The following is a 23023-nucleotide window of genomic DNA, read 5'->3' as shown; positions in this document are numbered from 1 at the left end:
ATAATGATTCCCAACTTCTTCTAACAGAGCTTTAAACTGGCGATCATTTAAAGCTCGGGCAACAATAAAGTTGACCACTCGAATGACCAGAGACATCACCTCGCCAAGCTCCTGGCCACACGTCTGAGCGCAAAGCGCCTCCTGGTGCAGGATGCAATGAAAACTTAGGATGGCTCTCTTTTCATGTTCACGGAGAAGCGCTACAAATCCTTTGTTCTTCCCCAACATACAGGGTGCACCATCAGTACAGACAGAAATAAGTTTATCCATCGGTAGTTTTTTTTCTTTAGCAAACTCCATGAAAGACATGAATAAATCCTCTCCTCTTGTTGTCCCTTTCATTGGCAAAACAGCCAAGCTTTCCTCACGCAGTGTGTCACCTGCAGCATACCTGGCAATGATACTGCACTGAGATAGATGGCTAACGTCTGTTGACTCATCTAACGCGAGAGAAAAGTATGTCCCGGCGTTTATGTCCTTAATTTGTGTTTCCTCGACTTGATTTGCCATCATGATGCTACGATCGTGCACAGTTCTTGCTGACAGGGGCATGTCTTTTATTCGTTTGATTATCTTGTCTTTATTTGGGAAGTCATCAAACAGTTCATTGGCCACATCAAGAATAAATGTTTTGGCATACTCGCCATCTGTGAATGACTTTCCATTCCTTACTATTGCCAAAGCCCCCGCAAAGCTAGCGGAATTCCCGTCACCTTGCTTGGTCCATTGGTTCCCGACCCGACCCACGGGTGACCCGTGACCCGTGAAATTTATCTTCAAAACTAATTTCTGTTTACTTTAAAATGACACAGTATTATTAAGAAATATCACAAGTATTTTAAAATCAGTTCCAAACTGATTTTTTTGAAAAAAAAATAATTTTCAACTCAAAATTGTCTGGGAGCCATATGCCGTCACCGGAAGAGCCATATATGGCTCGCGAGCCATAGGTTCCCGACCGCTGTCTTAGCACATGTTCAACCAGGGAGAGCTTAATTTATCGCTTGCCATTTACTTGATCCATTAATGATTGTTTTCCCCACTTAACAATCTACCATGCAAATTATTCTCAATCAGCCTATCAGGTTTGTACTATTGAAATTTGCTTATTTAGCGGTGCCTCCTCAATATCATGTCAGTGTAATGTGTATCTTTTCCATGCCCCCACCCCACCGTCACCAGCACCAGGGCTCCTTCTGCAAGGCTGAAATATATAGGGGGTTAAACCTCATTTATGATATTATGGATAAAAGGTTAGCCCCTTTATTTCTAATAATGTGGTGAATACTGAAGCTTGTATTTCCTGTAATTTGTTTAAATGAGTTAACTGTTGCAAAAACAAGTAATGTCCCTCTTGATGAAAATGACATCATGAAGCACATGGGTATACACTTAACATTTATTTAACATGGTAAACTGCCTGAGAACAGTTGAAGTGGCCTTTGGCAGTAGTTGCAGGGAGGGTTTCTGCTGTACACACTTACAAAATATAAAACCTTCATAAACTACCAGCATAAAGCTCCAGAAAACCTGATGAAGGTTTAGCACTTAGCTTCCCTCCCCCCCTTTTTTTCTCCCCAATTGTACCTGTCCAATTACCCCACTCTTCCGAACTGTCCCAGTCGCTGCTCCACCCCCTCTGCCGATCTGGGGAGGGCTGCTGACTACCACATGCCTCCTCCAAAACATGTGGAGTTGCCAGCCGCTTCTTTTCACCTGACAGTGAGGAGTTTCACCAGGGGGACGTAGGATCACACTATTCCCCCCAGTTCCCCCTCCCCCCTGAACAGGAGCCCCAACCAGTGCACATACCCACATCTGGCTTCCCACCCACAGACACAGCCAATTGTGTGTGTAGGGACGTCCGACCAAGCCGGAGGTAACACAGGGATTTCGCCAGGGGGATGTAGCCTCCTCCGATACATGTGGAGTCACCAGCTGCTTCTTTTCACCTGACAGTGAGGAGTTTCACCAGGGGGACATGGCGCATGGGAGGATCACGTTATAACCCCTAGTTCCCCCTCCCCCCCGAACAGGCGTCCTGGCCGACCAGAGGAGGCGCTAGTGCAGTGACCAGGACACATACCCACATCCGGCTTCCCACCCGCAGACACGGCCAATTGTGTCTGTACGGACGCCCGACCAAGCCGGAGGTAACATGGGGATTCGAATTGGTGATCCTCGTGTTGGTAGTCAACGGAATAGACCGCTACGCTACCTGGACGCACCCGGTTTAGCACTTAGTTTAATGTGAACTAGGCTATAGCTGTCGAGTGGTGTTTACTTCCACTATCCAACCTTTCCTAGACAGCATCTCAATCAGGACATTGGGCTATACAAATAAAATTGACTTGACTTGACAGCTCACATATTTGCAAAAGTATGTTTTTTTGGATTAGTATGGTGGTGTGTCTTCAATAAATGGATCTGCTTGTATGTACAGACTGCACCAGTGCACGGTATGTTACTGCAGATACAAACAGGTGGCAGGGGGTGGAGATGGGTGAGCAACAGGAAAGTTTTGCACTGAATTTTGATATAGCCATGAAGTGTGCTGTATGGATAAAATTTCAAGCAAGTATTACGGCAGCAGCATTGGCACCAATGAGCAACCCAGACTGATAGTCTCTCTGACAGTGATAGACGGCTTTCAGCGGCGCCGGTTGTTATTGGTGTATGGTTAAAACAATGACTAACAACAAGGTCAGCAGTCAACTGTCAGTTTCCTGACAGACCTCGTTTTCTACCACAAACCGTGTACAAACTACAAACCTCTGCAGACTTCCCCTCTCTAGCTTACAGGTTACCATCACTAAGATACAAATACTAACACTATCAGTTGTGGTCGTAGTATAACGTTTGTTTAATGATACACACACCACTTGACATGACATGAGTGCTGTATATATACATGTAGACATCATGCTGTTCTTAGGTGGAATGAATCCGTTCTGTCTAGCTGGGAGTTGGTAGGTGGAATAAATCCAAACCCTTTTTAGGTAAGCACTCAGTTTAGCGCTTCCCTGAGGACCATCCAACACTTAATTATTCATTAGAATAGAGCTTTTAAAATTTTTTGCTTCCTATCTACTCCAACCTTCTCCTCTGCACACACTCACCAACATGAACACACATACACATGCATGCATGCATGCACACACACACATAAACACACAGTAACACAAACAAAAAAGTGAAGTCTACTGTAAAGAACCAACCTACCTAAGTATCTGATTGGGGGAAAAAAAGTTTAGTGTACACGTTAACAACTTGCACAGAATGGGTTGTAATGTGCAGTGATGAACCTGTGCCACACATACATATGCAACACTCTGGATTTGTACACACACACACACACACACACACACACACACACACACACACACACACACAAATCCAGACTGCTGTGGGGCAGGTTAGTTTTACCCTAACCTGCCCTAACCTACTTGTGTTTTTACCCTAACCTACTTGTGTTTTTGCAATAGTAACAACACAGTAGCAACAAAATAGATTTGTGCACACTAATGTACCCACATGGACTGTGATTATCTGGAATATGTATCGTCTTACAGTTCATGTTTCATGCTTCTCATTGGCTTGACAATTAAAATGAAATCACTGGTGAGGCCTGATTCCATCTGGTAGTAGAGGGTTATATCAGAGGATTAGGATCGACTTGACTGAAGTCGCCCATCTTCCTGTCTTCCATCCCACTCACCTCTCTGCCCAAGTCTTTTATAATGAGCCATCTATCATCTGCACCGTGAATTATCTGCATGTAAAGCATGGCTTTTTAAGCTTTATTAGACTCCCGCCTAAAAGTGTAATTACAGTATCACCTTCAAATTCAGTTAAAGGGAAATTCATAGCAACTTCAAGGTTATGACTGTTCCTTATGGGCGATTTGGCCAGCACCCAGGCATGGACATAATACACGAATCACTTCATGTGTCAAAACATGTTTATGGCCTACAAGACAAATGAGATCTTCTATGTACATGTTTTAGCTAGTGGTTTACTCGCCACCTTGAAGCAAGCGAAACACATGCCGCATGCAAGAGGAAACTGGTGTGGGGAGGACCTAGACGGTTTGGGCCCTGTGTTTGTTTGTCTCACAACAATAGTTGGGGTGGGGGAGTCTGCTTGCCAGTAATCTAATTTGCCACCATACCATCGACTTGTTTTAGTTTTTCATGCTCAAGTGTCCTGACAAGGCTGCTCAAAAGAGATGGAGGACTGTTCAAAAGAAAGATGAGTAGGGCATCCGGGTAGCATGGCAGTCTATTCCGTTGCCTACCAACACAGGGATCGCCAGTTCAAATCTTGGTGTTACCGCCGACTTGGTCGGGCGTCCTACAGACACAATTGGCCGTGGCTGTGGGTGGGAAGCGGGATGTGGGTATGTGTCCTGGTCGCGAATTTACGAATCCTACTATGGCCACGCCAAGACCCGCCCTACTCTGTCTGTGATTGGCTAACCCTATCTCTAACCCCACCCTAACCGTAACCTTAACCAACCTAACCAACGGAGGCAACGAGTACTAGCCAATCAGAGGCATCGGGTCTTGGCGTGGCCATAGTAGGATTTCGGGGTCTTGGCATGGCCATAGTAGGATTCGTAAATTCGTCCCCTGGTCGTGGCACTAGCACCTCCTCTAGTCGGTCGGGGCGCCTGTTCAGGGAGGAGGGGGAACTGGGGGGAATAGCGTGATCCACCCATGTGCTATGTCCCCCTGGTGAAACTCCTCACTGTCAGGTGAAAAGACGTGGCTGGCGACTCCACATGTATCGGAGGAGGCATGTGGTAGTCTGCAGCCCTCCCCGGATTGGCAGAGGGGGTGGAGCAGCAACCGGGACGGCTCAGAAGAGTGGGGTAATTGGCCGGATACAATTAGGGAGAAGGGATTGGGGGGGGAATCCCCCCCCAAAAAAAGAAAAATTAGTGGAAAAAAAACGTTAGTTTTAATCAAACTAAATGTTCATGATCTCTTTTAGGCCTCAAGGAATCATTACTTACTAAATAATCATAATTTACCACAAATGCAGTCCTCGTTCCAGTAAGGCATTTTTCCTAAATTCAGCAGCTACGACATTTTGGAGACAGTTCTGTGCATCAGCAGTCCACTGAAGTTGCATAAATCATATGTACTGTATATTTAACATATGCACTGTTTATGCACATATACTCCTTTTCAACCCCTTTCCATTCAAATACTAGTTACCCCTAAGGCCTTGCCATCAGTATTTGTGGTCTGTGTTTCACTGGGAATGTGATGCTGAACTACGCAGTCAGTCATTCGGTCATGTGTTTTGGCCTGAAGCTGATCAGGCTTCTGAGAATAAAGACAGGTCATGGGATGTGAGTGGTGGGATTAGGAGGCTGAGGGTAGAGCTTCAAACACACACACTGCTTCACACACATGCACATACTAACACACACGCATCTGTGCAGATGTTATCCTACACACACACACACACACACACACACACACACACACAGACTCGCATGCATGCACGAATGCACACCACACATCCATGCATGGTCATATACACATACACATGCACTGCACATGATCTCAGATTAGCAGACACAAACATCAAACACACAGAGGTATATATATATATGTGTGTGTGTGTGTGTGTGTGTGTGTGTGTGTGTATGTGTGTATATTATATATATTTAGACTTGTATACTCTCTCACTCTCTCTCTTTCTCTCGCTCTAATATGCACACACACACACACACACATACACACACACACACACACACTCACACACAAATGAATATGAGTTGGCTTTGCTAAATGATAGTGACTGCACAGTGATGACACTGCTAATGGTTGGTGTAAGCTTTGGGAAAAGCTGCGGGTTAGATTCCCTGATGTGGATGTCGCTAGACAGGCCATGTCCAGGGTCATCTTTCTCTAGTGGGGTGGAAAGACAAAGTCTGAACGAGGCGTAGATGTTTTAGTCGAGAACCATTCATCTCTTCCCTAAATGCTGCACCGCAAATAAGTAATTTAAAAAACCTTTAGAGGAATAATGCTCCGGGAATACAAATCTTTCAAAAAATTGAAAAGACAAAAACATGACGACTCTGTAGACTAAATCTGTTTACACCTTTGCCAACCTAGAGCAGAACCGGATCAGGGTCTTTGAAAACCATGGCGCTGCTGGAAGTCAGGAGAGAGGTGAATGAATTAGAAGAACAACAGAGCCTTTTCTTTTCCTTTGCATTCAGTTAGCACAAGTGTTGAGACTGAGCGCTCCTGCACATTTGTTAATAAAAAATGAATGGGAAGGGGTGTTCTTCAATAAGCATTACTAGTAAAAATAAGCAGTCTGTACCCCCCTCCCCCCAACTCCTCTGCACACATCCATTCACACATCACATGAGGTTCCCTTTAACCGATCCCTTTCTTTTTGGTTATTCATATGTCAAGAGAATGCTTGAACAACAGTATTTCGTTCTCGTGAAATGCACTCTGTGTCTCTGATGAAATGTAACGCACGGTTTGGTTCACAGGTTCAAAGCAGAAAAACGTGAGCTAAATCTAGCCTACGTTAATGCTAAGTGAGTATGTGCATGGGGACAATATCCACTGGTGCAAATGATCTGTTTTGCAACTTTTTTGGTTGGATGTGTATATGTTGCGTAAAGACAGAAATGTGGTGGCCTATGATGAAAAGCACACGTTTAGTATAAATAAAACGAAACGATGCTTCTGCTTGAGGTGTAACTAACCAGTTACACAAAACCAAACCTTGTATTCCCATTTTATCAGACTGCTCTGACTTGCCAACGAAAATGGCAAAACGCCCCGGTCTAATTGTCAGTTGTGAGAAAATAAACTCCTTTTAACCAATGCAGACTTAGACCAGAAATGTAGAGTGCCATGTGATCAAGTGCACACTCGAGGATATGGGCACATGGAGCAGCTGCACCGAGCTCTCAGTCACTGCAGAGAAGAGCTTCCATAGTGGTAATTAAATCGACTGTACCATTACAGCATCTGGGTAGGGGGTGGGCGGGGGGACAGGGAGATCCTGGAGAGGAAACAGTGTGTAGAATCAAATATAGTGTGTGAAATAGGGAGGGAGCAGTAGTGGGAGGAACTTGGATAAGGATGGAGAGAACAGTAGGGAGAGGGAAATAGTGGGAGGAACTTGGGTAAGGAGGGAGAGAACAGTAGTAAGGGGTGTGTGTGTTTGTGTGTGTGTGTGTGTGTGAGACGGAGAGAGCGAGACGACGGGGGCAGGGAATGAAGAGGTGGGGGAGAGGGGGGAAGAAAGAAGGAGGCAGAAGAAAAAGGAGGAAGGAGGGATTAGAACTGGCAGGTTGTCTGAAGTGGGAGGGGTTTGATGTAGCACTGTGTGTGTGTGTGTGTGTGTGTGTGTGTGTGTGTGGGCGGGGCTTAAAGAGGGGGAGGGATGGATGGATGGAAGGATATAGGGGATTGTCAGCATCACTGTTAATCTGTCTATCAGAAGTGCAGCACACCAAACGCTGCTGCCATCTCTTTTTCTGTTTTTCTTTTTTACTGTCCATTTTTTCCTTCCTACTTCTATGCCATCCCCCTCTTCCTCAATGTTTCCCCACTCTTTCTCTCCCACTCTGTCACCTTCCCTTCTCCTTCTCTGTCACTTCTTGTAGAAGTAGCCCGCCACTGTGACATAGTTAGGGTTCCCCCCCTGTGTGCGTCACTCTCCATCTTTCTCTCTGTGGATGGTGGACATGAAATCCAGCAGGACTGCAAACAAGCCGCCACTGGTTGTATGCCAGCCAAGCAACGTGAGTGTTTACATCCCTGTGTTAGGGACAGGGAGGGAAGTGGACTTGTGCATGTTAGCACACTTGTACGATGTGCAGTAGCATCGGCATCATCTGTAGCTGCAGAAGGAAAGATTAGATAGTTTGTGCGTGCAGGGTGGAAAGTATAGTGAGCGCCACTTCCCATCTCATGAGAAATGTGTATTTGTGGATGAGAAAAGTAGGTGAAGGCATTTGTGTTGGTGTGTGGTTAGTCACATGAGAGGTAGACTGTGTGTGTGACTGTGTTTGTGTGTGTGTGTGTGTGTGTGTGTGTGTGTGTGTGTGTGTGTGCTGAAGAGCTAGTTAGAGAAAGAGAGAGACTGTGTCTCTGTGTCCGCACACAATGGCAACAGACCAGTATGGCAACTTATCATAAAACTTCCTGGACCAGGACCTGGAGACTAACTGGACACATAGATAAGGAAGAGGAAGGGGTGAGAGAGAGAGCAAGAGAAGGGCAGAGAGGTAGATGGAGAAACAGACAGAGACACAGAGAGAGAGAGAGAGATTGAGAGAAAGATAAAGAACTTCCGCCATTTGTAAAACTTGACTGTTCATGTGATGGAAACTTGTGATAAAGCTGGACTCATTGGTGGCTGCTACGAGACTGTTTTTGAGTGAAGTGTAAGAGGTTGTCTTTCGCTGCCCACGTCCGAAAGTGCCTCATAACCTATGCATTACAACAAATTATCACTCATATGTTTATTCAGTTGTTTATTATTCAGCTTACGGTATATTATTGTGAGTTTATATGTAATTTTTCCCCAACTGTCAGATGTACTTGAAAGTTCCCAGGGTTGGGTATATATTCAAAATGAAAGCGTTTCACCCCCATATTTTTTATGCGGCAAAGGAATTATAAAACTCATTGTACCAGTTTATTATTCACATGGGCAGACTTGTGAGTTTTCAACTACCTGCTATCAGCAAGCTGACAATTTATGACAAGAAAGGTGCTTTTCTGTGTGACATTGAGAGTTTTGAGAGAGAGAGAGAGAGAGAGAGAGAGAGAGAGAGAGAGAGAGAGAGAGAGAGAGAGAGAGAGAGAGAGAGAGAGAGAGAGAGAGAGAGAGAGAGAGAGAGAGAGAGAGTGTGCGCGCGCGTGTGAGTCATGTGCTCTCTCACAAGTGAGGCACCGTATCATCACTATAGAGCAAGTGCCCTGCTGGCTAGTTATCTTTTGTGGTGCAGTTAGATTGTCAATACATGGGTCTGTCTGTCTGTTTTGTGTTGAGGCTGACTATTATGGTGTCTTGGTGATAATAACGTGCAGTTTCTACATGGTATTTCAGTCACCAGACATCCCTCAGCCGCGTTGTGCTGTTTGAACACTTTCTCAGTAGAGAAAGAGACAAACTGAGAGAACAGAAATGTGTTGTGGTTCTGTGGTGATGGATTTTATCATTTATCTGAAGGTGGATTTTATGATTTATCTGAAGGCCTATGGTCTGCATTTTAGTTTTTGCCATTGAAAATATTGCTCTCTGAAAAATTGACATTTTATTCAAGACAAATAGTTGTAAAGGTTAACCACACGTAGTATCGTTTATCATACGGAGCAGCAAGAATAAAAAAAGAAAACAGGGCATCCGGGTAGCACAGCAGTCTATTACATTGCCACCAACACGGGGATCACTAGTTCGAATCCCCGTGTTAACGCCGGCTTGGTCGGGTGTCCCTACAGACACAATTGGAAGCCGGATGTGGGTATGTGCCCTGGTCACTGCACTAGCGCCTGTTCAGGGGGGAGGGGAAACTGGGGGGAATAGCGTGATCCTCCCATGTGCTACGTCCCCCTGGTGAAACTCCTCACTGTCAGGGGAAAAGAAGCGGCTGGCGACTCCACATGTATCAGAGGAGACGTGATAGCCTGCAGGATGGCTTGGAAGAGTGGGTAATTGGCCAAGTACAATTTGGGAGAAAAAAGGAGAAAAATCAAAAAACAAAAACAAAAAAAGAAAACAAAAACATAGCATGGTCTTAGCATGCTTGGTTCATGCTTGCACACTATCTTACATATATGTAGAGTACTGGCACCTGCTTCATTCCACTGCAAACACTGCTTATTACTCATTTTAGCAGTAACACCATTACTTATATAATATATTATGGCGGCAGCCATACCAACATGTACCCTGGCTCTGCCTAATGGCGGCAGCCAAGCAGGTATGGGCTTGGCTAGTACTTGGATGGGAGAACCCCCAGGAAAAACTGAGTCGCTGCCGGAAGTGGTGTTGGTGGGCCAGTAGGGGGCAGTCTCCCCTCTGGTCCTAATAGACAAAAAAAAAACAACAAATATCAAATCCCAATGGCCCAGTGCAGTGACAGGGACACTGTGCTGTAGGAGATGCCGTCCTTTGGGTTGTTCTCAATGTATCTCAAACACTTCAAGTTGGGACCTTAGCACTGTGCTTCATAATATCTGGTATGTTAGTACTTCATGACGCTAAATCTGTTCACTTTTTATGGTAATGCAGTGACCATTAATATAGTAATGTGACCAAAAAATACCAAAACGACAACGCCTATATTGCGCCCTACAATACACTGACATTGGAAACAGTAGAGTGTGACTATATTGTTCATGCTTTTTTCTTCTTCTTCTTCAGCTCGTCATTGCTGGTCCGAGAATTTAAAAAAAAAATCAAAGACCCATAAAAATTACGAGGGTTCACTTTATACAATCAAATACTTAATAGGAGACAATAAAGTTATGACTTCAGTCCACATAGCCATGCAACTACACCCTCTGTGAAGATGCGGTGAGGAATCTCATTTTCCTTACAAAGTTGCATGAGTTTGGCAGGTGATAACTGTCTTTCCTTTATTTCCTTGTGGACACTTGTAGAATGAAGAAAACAGCCCTAGGAGAGATAAAGTTTACAGAGAAAATGGGAAGAATGCCAGGAGGCAATGGTACGGAGAGGGGCTTTCTTCTCTGTCCCCTTGGTGCTTTGGGGCCTCTTCCTTACAGTATGCATTAGGAATAATAACATGGCTCTCTTCCCCCTTGACTGCCGCTGATAGAGGTTAGGAATACATTAGCCGGCACTGTAGATTGCTGGACGGTTGGTTAGGAGAGTAGACGAAGAAAGGCGTAAACGCTCAGGAATGGACACGCTACCAGTGAAAAACCTCCTACATTACACTAGTGCTGAATTCTGATAAGTGTTTTGTTGTTGTTCTTCTTATCAGATTCTGTCCAGACATTATTTCTTCCCTTTTAAGTGCACTTTTGTTTTCCATTCCAATATAATTGAAAGAAGATACAAGGGCAGAGACTGAGAAGCTGCTGCACCCTGTTCTTCTGGTCAGCAGGTTAATTTCACGCTCCAGCCGAATATGTACAGCACCGTAAATGGGCAAAGGACCAGTCCCTGAGGATATGGAAGGATAGAAAAGGAAGGGAGGTAAAGAAGTGAAGCCAGTTGTCTTTGTTCAGAGTCAGGTAGCTGCACGATTAACCATCAGTTTCGCTCTCTCAGGAGACAGAAATAACAATGAGCCTCACTCGTATGAGGGCAAGGATTATGGTGGAGTAATGTCTCAAGTACACTTCTTCACATTGCTTACTGCTTTTTGTCTTTTCTTTTTCTTTCTTTTTTTTTGTTGGATTTTGCCCCCCCCCCCTTTTCTCCCCAATTGTATCTGGCCAATTACCCCACTCTTCCGAGCTGTCCTGGTCGCTGCTCCACCCCCTCTGCCGATCTGGGGAGGGCTACAGACTACCACATGCCTCCTCCGATACATGCGGAGTCGCCAGCCGCTTCTTTTCACCTGACAGTGAGGAGTTTCACCAGGGGGACGTAGCACATGGGAGGATCAGGTTTTTCCCCCTAGTTCCCCCTCCCCCCCGAACAGGCGTCCTGACCGACCAGAGGAGGCGCTAGTGCAGCGACCAGGACACATACCCACATCCGGCTTCCCACCCGCAGACACGGCCAATTGTGTCTGTAGGGACGCCTGACCAATCCGGAGGTAACACTGGGATTCAAACCGACGATCCCCGTGTTGGTAGGCCATGGAATAGACTGCTTCTTGTGTTTTTTAATGTAACCAGTACAGAATCAGACAAGTCATACGTAAAATTTAAAATAACCTAGTTGTTAAGAACTACTTAAACACATCTCAACAAATATGTTTATTGTGTTCAAACTTGGGTGCAGGTGAAATCAACTATGTATGTAAGTGGACACTATTTACCTTTAAGTGTATAAATGATGGATTTTTTTGGCATAAGTATTTTGAGTAACTCTTTAAATAATAGGCAATCCATTATATGTAAATTATCAAGCAATTTAAGTGAATAATAGATGTAATTGTGTTGTAATGACTAGTGATTGCTGAGTAACATAACCATTATAATGACCGCATGACATTTGATATTCACCTTCTATCAAATTTAACAGCTAATTACTTCCCCGCAACACAAAAGATTCAAGATTCACAATGTGATTTGGGAATTTAGCCCGTACAATGTTCGCATTCAAAGCTGCTGTCTTCGACTTTTCTCTATTAGTAAGTCGATATTTATCCATTTGAAACATGATGACAGCATAGCGAGTCTGTTGGACAGTTGATCAATATTACGGGACAACAATGTTCCAAAATAGTTTGATGTAGGAGGCAGAGAGAAATAGACTTGACTGATTTATTCGGACCATGAACAAGGTGTAGCAGCCATTATCGCTTGTGTGCCATTGGCTCAACAGTAAAGAGTTCCCACCCTTGTAAAAAAGGCATCCTCGGACCAAACCTAATACAGGTAACCTAATGTGTTACAAACCTCAGCAAAATATACTGTAGCACTGTTCTACAGTAATATTAATCAACCATCCAACAGAAGCATCGCCATATCAGCATCACATAGGAATCTTTCTTTCCTGCTGGAGTTGTTTCAAACACATATGTTTACCCCTGCACTAGTCTGATATAACCTGATTAAAAATGTCAACAGCGCTCTATGGAGACTGAAAAGTGTCTCCAGCTGTGGTAAACATGTCAGTTAGTATTATGTAACCTGACTTTATGGCCCAGATGGATGAAATAAGGATTTAATAGTTGCAGATTTCAGCTTTAATACCAGATTTTGATTAGAAGGAACAATCTAGACATAGAGAAAAGCCCCAGTTTTACTCATATGTTAGTCATTACTAATCATCATAGCGCAATCACATCTGTTTGAAGTGGGTATTATGCAGTTATTTCTGCATAATGAACAGCCTGTAATTTCAAGGGATACCGTGTTAGTCTTCTTTCAGCATCCCTGACAGCGATTGTGTCTCCAACAGAGGGGCCAGCAACAGCAGCAGGGTCAGGCCACTAGCCCAGATACCCTGGATCCCAGCGAGGAAACCACAGACATGGAGGACAATGAAGAGGAGGACCTGGGAGTCCTGGATGACCAGCGCAGCATCATCCTCCACCTCCTGTCCCAGCTCAAACTGGGCATGGACCTGACACGGGTAAGGAAGTGGTTCTACCTAGCTGGTCTCTGTTTTCACAGGGACAGAAGGGCGTTGTATCCCGTAAGGTCATCTGTTTTTTCAAAACACAATGGCCACTGAAGCTTGGTCTCAAGAACCAATTTGCATTGCTGAGCTGTTAAACTCTTACTGTACACAAGCCAACATGCTAATAATGACAGTCAGCTAGCTGTGTCATGATGTCGCTGAACTTCTTTTAGTCGGTATAAGGACACTGCACTGTACTCCAAGTGATGCTATTGCTCTATATTCATTAATTACATAGAACTATAATGCTAACAGCTTATTCTTATTCAGCAATTTTTCAAACTGGTTTTTGTCTATCCCATTTGAATTCGTGTTAAGTACTCTACATTATTGTGTACTAAACCTAAAAGTGAGCTCCCCTGCTGTCATCAGCTTGTCACCATGGTAGATTTTTTTTATATATAGTGACATGAGTTGTTGAATCGGATATTGTGAATACATGCAAGTACAATTCAGCTGAACACAGCTTTTGTCTCGCTCTCAAAGGACAGAGGGACAATTGCAAGGTGATGCTGACTCTAATACTTGATCTCGCTTACTTTTGCCTGTGTAACCTGCACGACAGGGGAATGGGCCTATACTTGCGCAGGGACAGTTTACAGTCTAATGTCTAAGTTCAGTGGAGATTGGTGTAGGTTTTTTTCTAGACCGGATTCTAGTACTCACCCCAAAGACAACACACACACTCGTGGGTATAGTTTACAATAAAAAAAACAATTTATTTCAACAGTTCAAAGTAAAGTTATTTCAATATCAATACTAAATTAGATGTGTTTTATATATATATATATTTTTTACTCTATTATACTTTTTAAAAGTTCTTCCTAATATTCTATTTATTGTCTATATCTATCTATATTCTATTTTATACCCTTCTAATGTATTACTCATGCAGCCATATTCTACACTAACAAATTAAAGAAAATAATCCAAAATAAAGTATGAGTGCACTCAAAGAAAATAATAAAGAAAAGAAAAGGGGGAATGATTCAGTCTTCCAATCTGTGCAAGGTGCAATGTCCAGATCCTACCACAATCACAGGGGCAAGTTAATGTAGAGGCGATGATGATGAATCCAAATCCAGGGCGATGATGGGGGCAATCCAAAGGGGGTATCCAAGGGTGTAGCAAGGGGGGTTGTTCGGGGTACAGGATTCCAGCAGCGTACAAAACACAAGAGAAAAGAGTCTTCCTTCTTCCTTCAACGGGAGATCATCTGTCTTTGGATAAAATCAAGATATCCTACGTAAATGGCTATGATTACATGGAACACAGAAAGCTGTTTACTTTTTAGCTTTGGCTAGCGGCTCACCAAGGAAGCTTCGTGGGAGGGATCTTTTTTGTCGTAGTTCAAATGTCCTGTAGCTCAAATATCCGTAGTTCAAATATCAATAATTCAGGTATCCATAGTCAAAGTTGTCCGTATTTCTAAATATCCGTATTTCTCTTCTCTATTGTCGACGGTTGTTTGCATGGTTTAAACTCTGTAGCTCGTGTGCCTCCTAGAGGCTACTCGTGGAACTTACATACGTCACAGGGTACATGTAATCATGTGGGTTACATTCTCCCCCTCTAAACCGCATCAGTCTCTGCATGCGTCTAAACACTGTATGGTCTTGCAGAGGGCACTCTAGAAGAATCAGGGACATTTCTGCCCAAACTTTCGAAAAATGAGGCCATGGCTAGGACTAAAGGTCTTCCTAGTTCACCATAACAGAGTCTCTCAGGGGGATGTCTTTCTCTGATAGATCTTCTGATCGGTTCGCTCTCAGACGGGTTTCCGTCAGACAGGTCAGCCTGGCCTGTCACACCAGTGGGCGGTGCACTCTCGGGTTCAAGTGGGTTGTTTTCAGGTGAACGTCCTTCAATAGGTCCAAATTGAGGTACAACAGTAGTGGATGATGCGGGGTCTCCCTCAGGTAAGTGTCTTCGAACAGGTTGAGAGAATTCATCTGTGACTACTTCTGTCTCACGCCCAATTGGTTTCTTTTCAAGTAACTGATTGTGAACAGACTCAGGGGTATGGGGTACTTCACTAAGGAGTGGACTATCAGATTGGGAGAACTCCGACGGACTTGGATTCAACCCGACTGGGTTCAACAGTTCCGTGGCACGTGCTAGAGGGGTGGCCTGTGTGGTTGTCCTAATGCTTTGGGGAAACCTTGTGGAGATCTGTGGATAGCAATCCTCATCCTCGTCACTGCTGGGCATATCTGGGTCAACAATATTGTCGTGCCTGGTCTGCTGCGAGACTGTTTCCCTGCGTCTCAGCCTCCTTGTTGGTAAGTTTGTGTCAGGTTCTGAGACTTTATCTGTAACAGGTAGAAAGCCGCAGGGCAGAAGAAGGTCTCTGTGAAGGGTACGGTGTGGACCTTCACCCTGTTCTTGCTTGACGACATACACTGGGCCATCTCCCATCCTCTTCACCACAGTATGGACTTCCTTTTCCCATCTGTCCGCAAGTTTATGTTTTCCTCTTAAATTGACATTCTTCACCAGGACTCTATCTCCGGTAACAAGTTCTGCGGCTCTGATCTTTTTATCAAACCTGGCTTTATTCTTCTCTCCCATCTTCTTAGAGCTTTCAGAAGCAAGTGCATAGCTGTCTTGGAGGCGCTGTCGAAGATGTTTAACATACTCTGAATGCGACTTGAATCCAATTTGGTCTGGTGTAAGGCCTAGAACCAGATCAATGGGTAGTCTTGGCTGTCTACCAAACAACAATTCATATGGAGAGTAGCCTGTGGTGTCATTTTTCGTGCAATTGTATGCATGGACTAGCGGTTTGACAAAGTCCCTCCAATGATATTTATCCTTGTCTTCTAGTGTCCCGAGCATGCTGAGAAGGGTCCTGTTAAATCTCTCGACAGGGTTTCCACGTGGATGGTATGGCGTGGTTCTGATCTTTTCGGTTCCAATCAGACAGCACAACTCCTTGATGGTGTGGGATTCAAAATCTCTCCCCTGGTCACTGAGAAGGCGACTTGGAAAACCATACTGTACAATGAAGTTTTCCCACAGTGTTTTGGCAACCGTATTCGCCTTTTGGTCTTTCGTGGGGATGGCAACGGCAAACTTGGTGAAGTGATCCGTGATGACGAGGATGTTTCTAGTGTCCTTATTATCAGGCTCAATACAGAGGTAATCCATACACACCAGTTCAAGGGGATAACTGGTCTGTATATTCTCCATATGAGCAGCATGCTGGGAATTGGCTTTCCGCCTCACGCATCTTTCACAAGTCCTACACTTCTGTTCAACAGACTGAAACATCTTTGGCCAGAAAAATCTGGAACGAACAAGATGAAGGACACGCTGAGCGCCAAGATGACCGACTTCATCATGAAGGCCTTGCAATGCTCTTTCTCTGTGGCTACTAGGCAGCACCAGCTGATAGATCTGATTCCCACGATCAAGACATTTCCTGAACAGTACTCCATCTATAAGCTCTAGTCTATTCCATTCTCTAAGGAGCAGCTTGACTTCTGACAGTTCAGAGGACATCTCTTGAAAAGTGGGTTTTCGGTTTCCTTGAATGAAACTGATCACACGTCTGATAGATGGATCCTGTCTTTGAGACTGATACCAGTCATTGTGAGTCATTCCAGGGAGGGTGCCTTGTCCAGAGAACACAAAGTCATCAGGGATGGCAGAAGCATCTAAAGCTAAGGATTCAGCAAGAATGGGGAGTTCTGGCTGCAAATAGTCAGCCAAAGTGGTCACAGAGTGGCGTTGACATAAAGCAGACAGCATGTCACCAGAAACAGTTTTGCTTTCTCCATCCAAAACCCTTTGCTTCAGCTCTTCTATCCTCGCTTTCTCCTGCTTGAACTCCTCATCTTCTTCTGACGGACTCTGGGGTCTTCTGGACAACCCATCGGCATCTTGATTGCTGATCCCAGCCCTATACTTTATGGTGAATCTGTAGGTTGACAGAGCGGCTAACCAGCGATGTCCTGCTGCATCAAGCTTTGCTGTGGTCAACACATAAGTTAGGGGGTTATTGTCTGTTAAAACCTGAAATTCTGTTCCATAGAGGTAATCATGGAATTTCTCACAGATGGCCCATTTCAAGGCGAGGTACTCTTGCTTGTGGGCAGGATAGTTTTGTTCACTTCTGGATAGTCCTCTGCTGGCATAAGCTACAACCCTCAGCTTCCCATCGTGTTCCTGATAGAGCGCAGCACCGAGACCATCGCGGCTGGCATCAGTATGCAGGACGTAAGGAAGATTGGGATTGGCGAAGGCAAGAACAGGGGCCGAAGTCAGTTTATCTATGAGAGTTCTAAAAGCAACGTCACACTCTTCAGTCCACTCATTTCCAAAAGGTAAGGTGGGATTGATGGAAGTCTTGACCCTGTCCTTCTGGTAAATCTTCCCTCTTTTCCTTGGAGCAACATAGCCAGCAGTTAGAGCATTCAATGGCTTTGCTATTTTAGAGTACCCTTCCACAAAACGTCGGTAATATCCAGCAAATCCTAGGAAGCATTTGAGCTCTTTTCTGTTGGTGGGTTGAGGCCATTCTCTCAAAGCAGAGACTTTGCTTGGATCTGTGTGGACTCCATTGGCATCTACAACATGGCCAAGGTATTTAACAGAAGTCTGGAAAAAATGGCATTTTTCAGGGTACAACTTTAGGCCATAGTCTTTGAGCCGGTTCAACACTTTCATCAATCTGGCCTCGTGCTCTTCTAGTGTGTCAGAGAAGACAATCAGGTCATCCAGAAATACTAGTACTTCATTGAGATGCAGGTCTCCAACACATTTCTCCATCAGTCTCTGAAAGGTGCTTGGTGCATTTGTCACACCTTTGGGCATACGATTAAACTCATAGAAGCCTAGAGGGCAGACAAAAGCGGTCTTGTGCTTATCTTCCTCTGCAACTTCTACTTGATAGTAGCCTGACTTCAGATCCATGACAGAAAACCATTTGGCTCCACTAAGAGCAGAGAAGGTGTCTTCGATGTTGGGGAGAGCATAGGCATCTTTGATCGTTCTCATGTTCAGCTTCCTGAAATCTATGCAGAGTCTTATTGCACCATTCTTCTTCTTGACAACTACAATGGGGGAAGCAAATGGAGACTCTGACTCGCGAATAATTCCAGCGTCTAGCAGCTCTCTTAGGTGTTGTTTGACAGCTTCTCTGTCAGAGGGATGAATGGGTCTGGGTCGCTCTCTAAAAGGGGCCTCATCCTGGAGTCGGATGCGATGTTTTACTGCAGTCGTATGACCATGAGACAAGTCATCAACAGCAAACACCTCTGGCATGCTGTTCAGCTGGTGTGTGATCCGTTTTTTCCACTCTTCTGGAATGGGGGAATCTTCCAAATCAAAGTTGGTGGTGTTACTCTGAGACTGAGGGATGTCAGGCACAGTCATATTTTGGGATTCAGACGGCATCACATACTGTGCTACCATCATTTCAGCTATCACCTGCCTTGGATGCAGTGTGACACTACGATCAGTCACATTTCTGAGAATGACAGGAATCTTGTTTAAAGATCGAAGTGGAGTTTCTATCAAGGAATTTTCAACGAACACTCCACCAGGTAAGGAAACGGCTTCAGGGGATTCGACCACGAAAAGGGAACGTGGGAAATGTTTCTTCACTCTGACATCTCCAAAGACAGACACTTTTCTTCCTGGTGGAATGGTGACAGGATGGCGTCCATGCAACTTAACATGATTGGCTGAAATCTCTTCCTGATGACTTAGGGCAACATGCTGGAACAGCAAGATACAGTCACTATTGATATTGGGCCTTTGTAAGAATTCTCTTCCATGCTTTTCTATGCCACCTTCATATAATCTGTCAAGGACATTGGTTCCAATCAATAGGGGAATCTGAGTGTTAAAATGGCAATTTGGCACAATGAGAACTAATGAAGAGACCTGTTCAGCTACGCCAGTGATGCTGCTGGGGAAGGAGATGAGGGCTTGGATATAACCCTGGTAAGGAACATGTTGGCCACCTGCACCTTCTATCTGGAAAAGAGTCTGAATGGGCTGGATGGGGAGGAACGATAAGTGGTTCAAGTAGAATGTCTCTGAAATGGTTGTTACTTGGGAACCGGTGTCAAGGATTGATTCACATTCTATTCCTTCAATGGAGACAGATGCAGTGCAGCGTGGCCCTACAAGTTCACAGGGAAGGGATAGGCTATTTTGGTATCTTTGTCTGTATCTATTTTTTCTTGTCTGGGTTCTATTCATAATATCATTAATGGGTTTGGGACTGTTATGCTGGTACTTAGCTCCTGAACGTCCCGAAACAGGAGCTGCTACTAGTTTAAAGGCATGGAGGTGAGGGTATGCGTATTCCTGTGAGCTTCACGTTTTTGTCTCAGCTTGGTGTTCTTTTGATGGACAAGAGCGGGGTTGGGGGCACTCACACAGTGGGCAGCAATGTGACCATCTCCACCACATTTAAAGCAGAACCATGGCTTGGGAAAACGACGCGTGTAAATTCGAGGTGTGGAGGCATTCATGACCATGCAGCTGGTTTCAATCTGAGTTCTGTTTGGCTGTGGTTCTTCCTTGATGGACAGGGTTGCAATTTGTTTCTTTAACTCAGCTACCTCATCGCGGAGTTTCTGTGTGTCTTCATTTTTGTTTTCGGCTGGGGCTTCGATTCCATAAACAGTGTGGGCATGCACTGAAGCTTTTGAGCTCCCTAGATGTTTCTTCATCCTATCTAGTTTAGCTGAACGACGGCCTTCTTCTGTCCTAAGCTGATGAAGCAATTCAGGAAATGAGGGTGGGCTATTTTTTTTCTGTTCAAGCTGAAGACCTAAAATCAACGAGTGGTCCCAGCATCCTCTGCAGAACTGTCTTATTAAGTGTTTTTCTGAATCTACAAGTGAAGCTCCCCCTCTAGAGATGACTTTAGTGAGGAGGGTCTGAAGTCTGAATAAATAATCAGATGGCTTCTCTCCAGAATTCTGGTTTGCACTCAAGAATGCAGCAAAAAGCTCTTCTCCATCTTCTACGACTCCAAAGGCTGATTCGATGTGGTTTACGTACGCAACAGGGTTTGCATTGACACCAAGCGGTTTCACCATGTCAGAAGCTGGACCAACCAAACTCTCTAGAACCTTTCTGATTTTTTGTGAATCGGTGACATAGGTGTCACTTAGAAGCAGCTCAACTTGAGTTCTCCAAGCTTCATAATCTACTTCCCCATTTGGCTTTGGAAGCCTACCTGAGAAGTTTCGAATTTTACTTGGGCTACTGTATGGTTGTGTTGACTCATTCTTAATAACATGTTCTACTACTACGTTCTGGATGCTCGGGGGATTAATGATGTCTTCTTCAAGGCTCATTGAATTACGCATGGATGAGTGTGTGGTTGGAGCACGGTGAATGTCAGATATAGATGGCCGTCTGTTACATTCTTGGGTCATGCTAGGCGTGTGCTCAACATCAATGCTAGGCTTAGTGTCTTGCATAGGGCTGTGTTCCGGTAAAGACGTGTTGTCAGTTTTCTGTGATGCTGTAGACCGAATGCGCCTCAGTTCATTTTTTAAGATGGAGGCATAGCCTGACATGGCACTACCACCAATAGCGCTGAGTTCTTCGAGATATTGCTGGGCTAAGTCTTTGCCTATTTCCTCTTGACATATTTGTCTAATTGTTCTGACATTCCATAGAGTAGTTGGATCAACAGGGCTAGGTATAAGGCCAAGGGTATCTGGGGTTATCCTGGTGATTGACTTTTCACACTCAAATTCTATTATTACCCTACCATTAGGTTGGTTGGGCTCATCCACAACTCTGATGCAGGATGAGATCTTCCCATGTTGTTCGAAGAAGCTTATTATCGTTTCGGCAGAGCTCATTTCATTGACACCTTCAACTAATAAGCAGTTTTGTCCATGGACTTTATACTGATTGCAAAGATCCATATTGACTGTGTTATTTTCAAAATAAAAATATATATAATCAAGTATTTTATAGAGAGGTGTGGTCAGTGGGGTAGTATATGGCCTGAAACGCTAATTAACCAATCTCCTGGCTGGCTCGCCAACTTTCTGTAACCTGCACGACAGGGGAATGGGCCTATACTTGCGCAGGGACAGTTTACAGTCTAATGTCTAAGTTCAGTGGAGATTGGTGTAGGTTTTTTTCTAGACCGGATTCTAGTACTCACCCCAAAGACAACACACACACTCGTGGGTATAGTTTACAATAAAAAAAACCAATTTATTTCAACAGTTCAAAGTAAAGTTATTTCAATATCAATACTAAATTAGATGTGTTTTATATATATATATATATATATATATTACTCTATTATACTTTTTAAAAGTTCTTCCTAATATTCTATTTATTGTCTATATCTATCTATATTCTATTTTATACCCTTCTAATATATTACTCATGCAGCCATATTCTACACTAACAAATTAAAGAAAATAATCCAAAATAAAGTATGAGTGCACTCAAAGAAAATAATAAAGAAAAGAAAAGGGGGAATGATTCAGTCTTCCAATCTGTGCAAGGTGCAATGTCCAGATCCTACCACAATCACAGGGGCAAGTTAATGTAGAGGCGATGATGATGAATCCAAATCCAGGGCGATGATGGGGGCAATCCAAAGGGGGTATCCAAGGGTTCCAAAAGGGTGTAGCAAGGGGGGTTGTTCGGGGTACAGGATTCCAGCAGCGTACAAAACACAAGAGAAAAGAGTCTTCCTTCTTCCTTCAACGGGAGATCATCTGTCTTTGGATAAAATCAAGATATCCTACGTAAATGGCTATGATTACATGGAACACAGAAAGCTGTTTACTTTTTAGCTTTGGCTAGCGGCTCACCAAGGAAGCTTCGTGGGAGGGATCTTTTTTGTCGTAGTTCAAATGTCCTGTAGCTCAAATATCCGTAGTTCAAATATCAATAATTCAGGTATCCATAGTCAAAGTTGTCCGTATTTCTAAATATCCGTATTTCTCTTCTCTATTGTCGACGGTTGTTTGCATGGTTTAAACTCTGTAGCTCGTGTGCCTCCTAGAGGCTACTCGTGGAACTTACATACGTCACAGGGTACATGTAATCATGTGGGTTACACCAGCAAGATATTATTTATTTAGTGCCCCCAATTTCCAGCCTCCATCTGCTTAGCCCGTCATCCTCTCTTCTTTTGCTAGCATCATCGCATCATTATAGCATCTGCCATGTGTAGTGCATAGCAAATTCAGAAACTATTGTAGACACATTTCATACAATAATTTGTGGATGACATTTTAAACTATTTGAGCCTAAGGCTTATAAATGACAATGAATGATTCCCTTCGTATTTCTGTGTCACTCTGGCTCTCCAGTTTGGATATCAAGGGGGACCAAAAATGATAGGCCCAAAATGCCTTTTTGGGTTTAAACCACTAGTTTAAGAAATCAAAAACACACAAGTTCACAAGACTAGCTGATTGTGATTTAAAAGCTCCATTATGGTTTGCTTCTGAAGTACTGCTTCTCTCTCACTCTCTCTTTCTCTCTCTCTCTCTCTCTCTTCCTTTCCCTGACTCCGTTTGTCAGTCTCTCCTCGGTCTTTCTTGTCATCTCCTACTTCTTTTTTCCTCCATTAGCTCTTTTGCTGTTTTTCTTTCCTTTACTGCAAATTGGTTGTAATCAGCGGTCATACAGTTGACACTTGGGCGATTGTTGTGACTGGTTGAAACCCAGTGTGCTGTTATCAGATCTG

The 23023-nt window shown here is 44.0% G+C and overlaps 1 protein-coding gene across 1 annotated transcript in view; it reads left to right on the top strand.

The window, feature by feature from the left end:
- The window catches only part of LOC130118497 (oxysterol-binding protein-related protein 10-like), a 133306-nt gene that overhangs the window by 82381 nt on the left and 27902 nt on the right, over positions 1–23023 (top strand). The window contains exons 9-10 of the mRNA XM_056286950.1: positions 7679–7792; positions 13105–13278. Coding sequence (XP_056142925.1) covers positions 7679–7792; positions 13105–13278 — 288 coding nt within the window. The remainder of the gene's footprint in view (positions 1–7678; positions 7793–13104; positions 13279–23023) is intronic.

Source organism: Lampris incognitus, chromosome 9 (assembly GCF_029633865.1).
Source record: "Lampris incognitus isolate fLamInc1 chromosome 9, fLamInc1.hap2, whole genome shotgun sequence".
Taxonomy (NCBI): Eukaryota; Metazoa; Chordata; class Actinopteri; order Lampriformes; family Lampridae; genus Lampris; species Lampris incognitus.
Note: the sequence above shows the minus strand (reverse complement) of the source record. Positions and strands in the feature narration are given on the sequence as shown.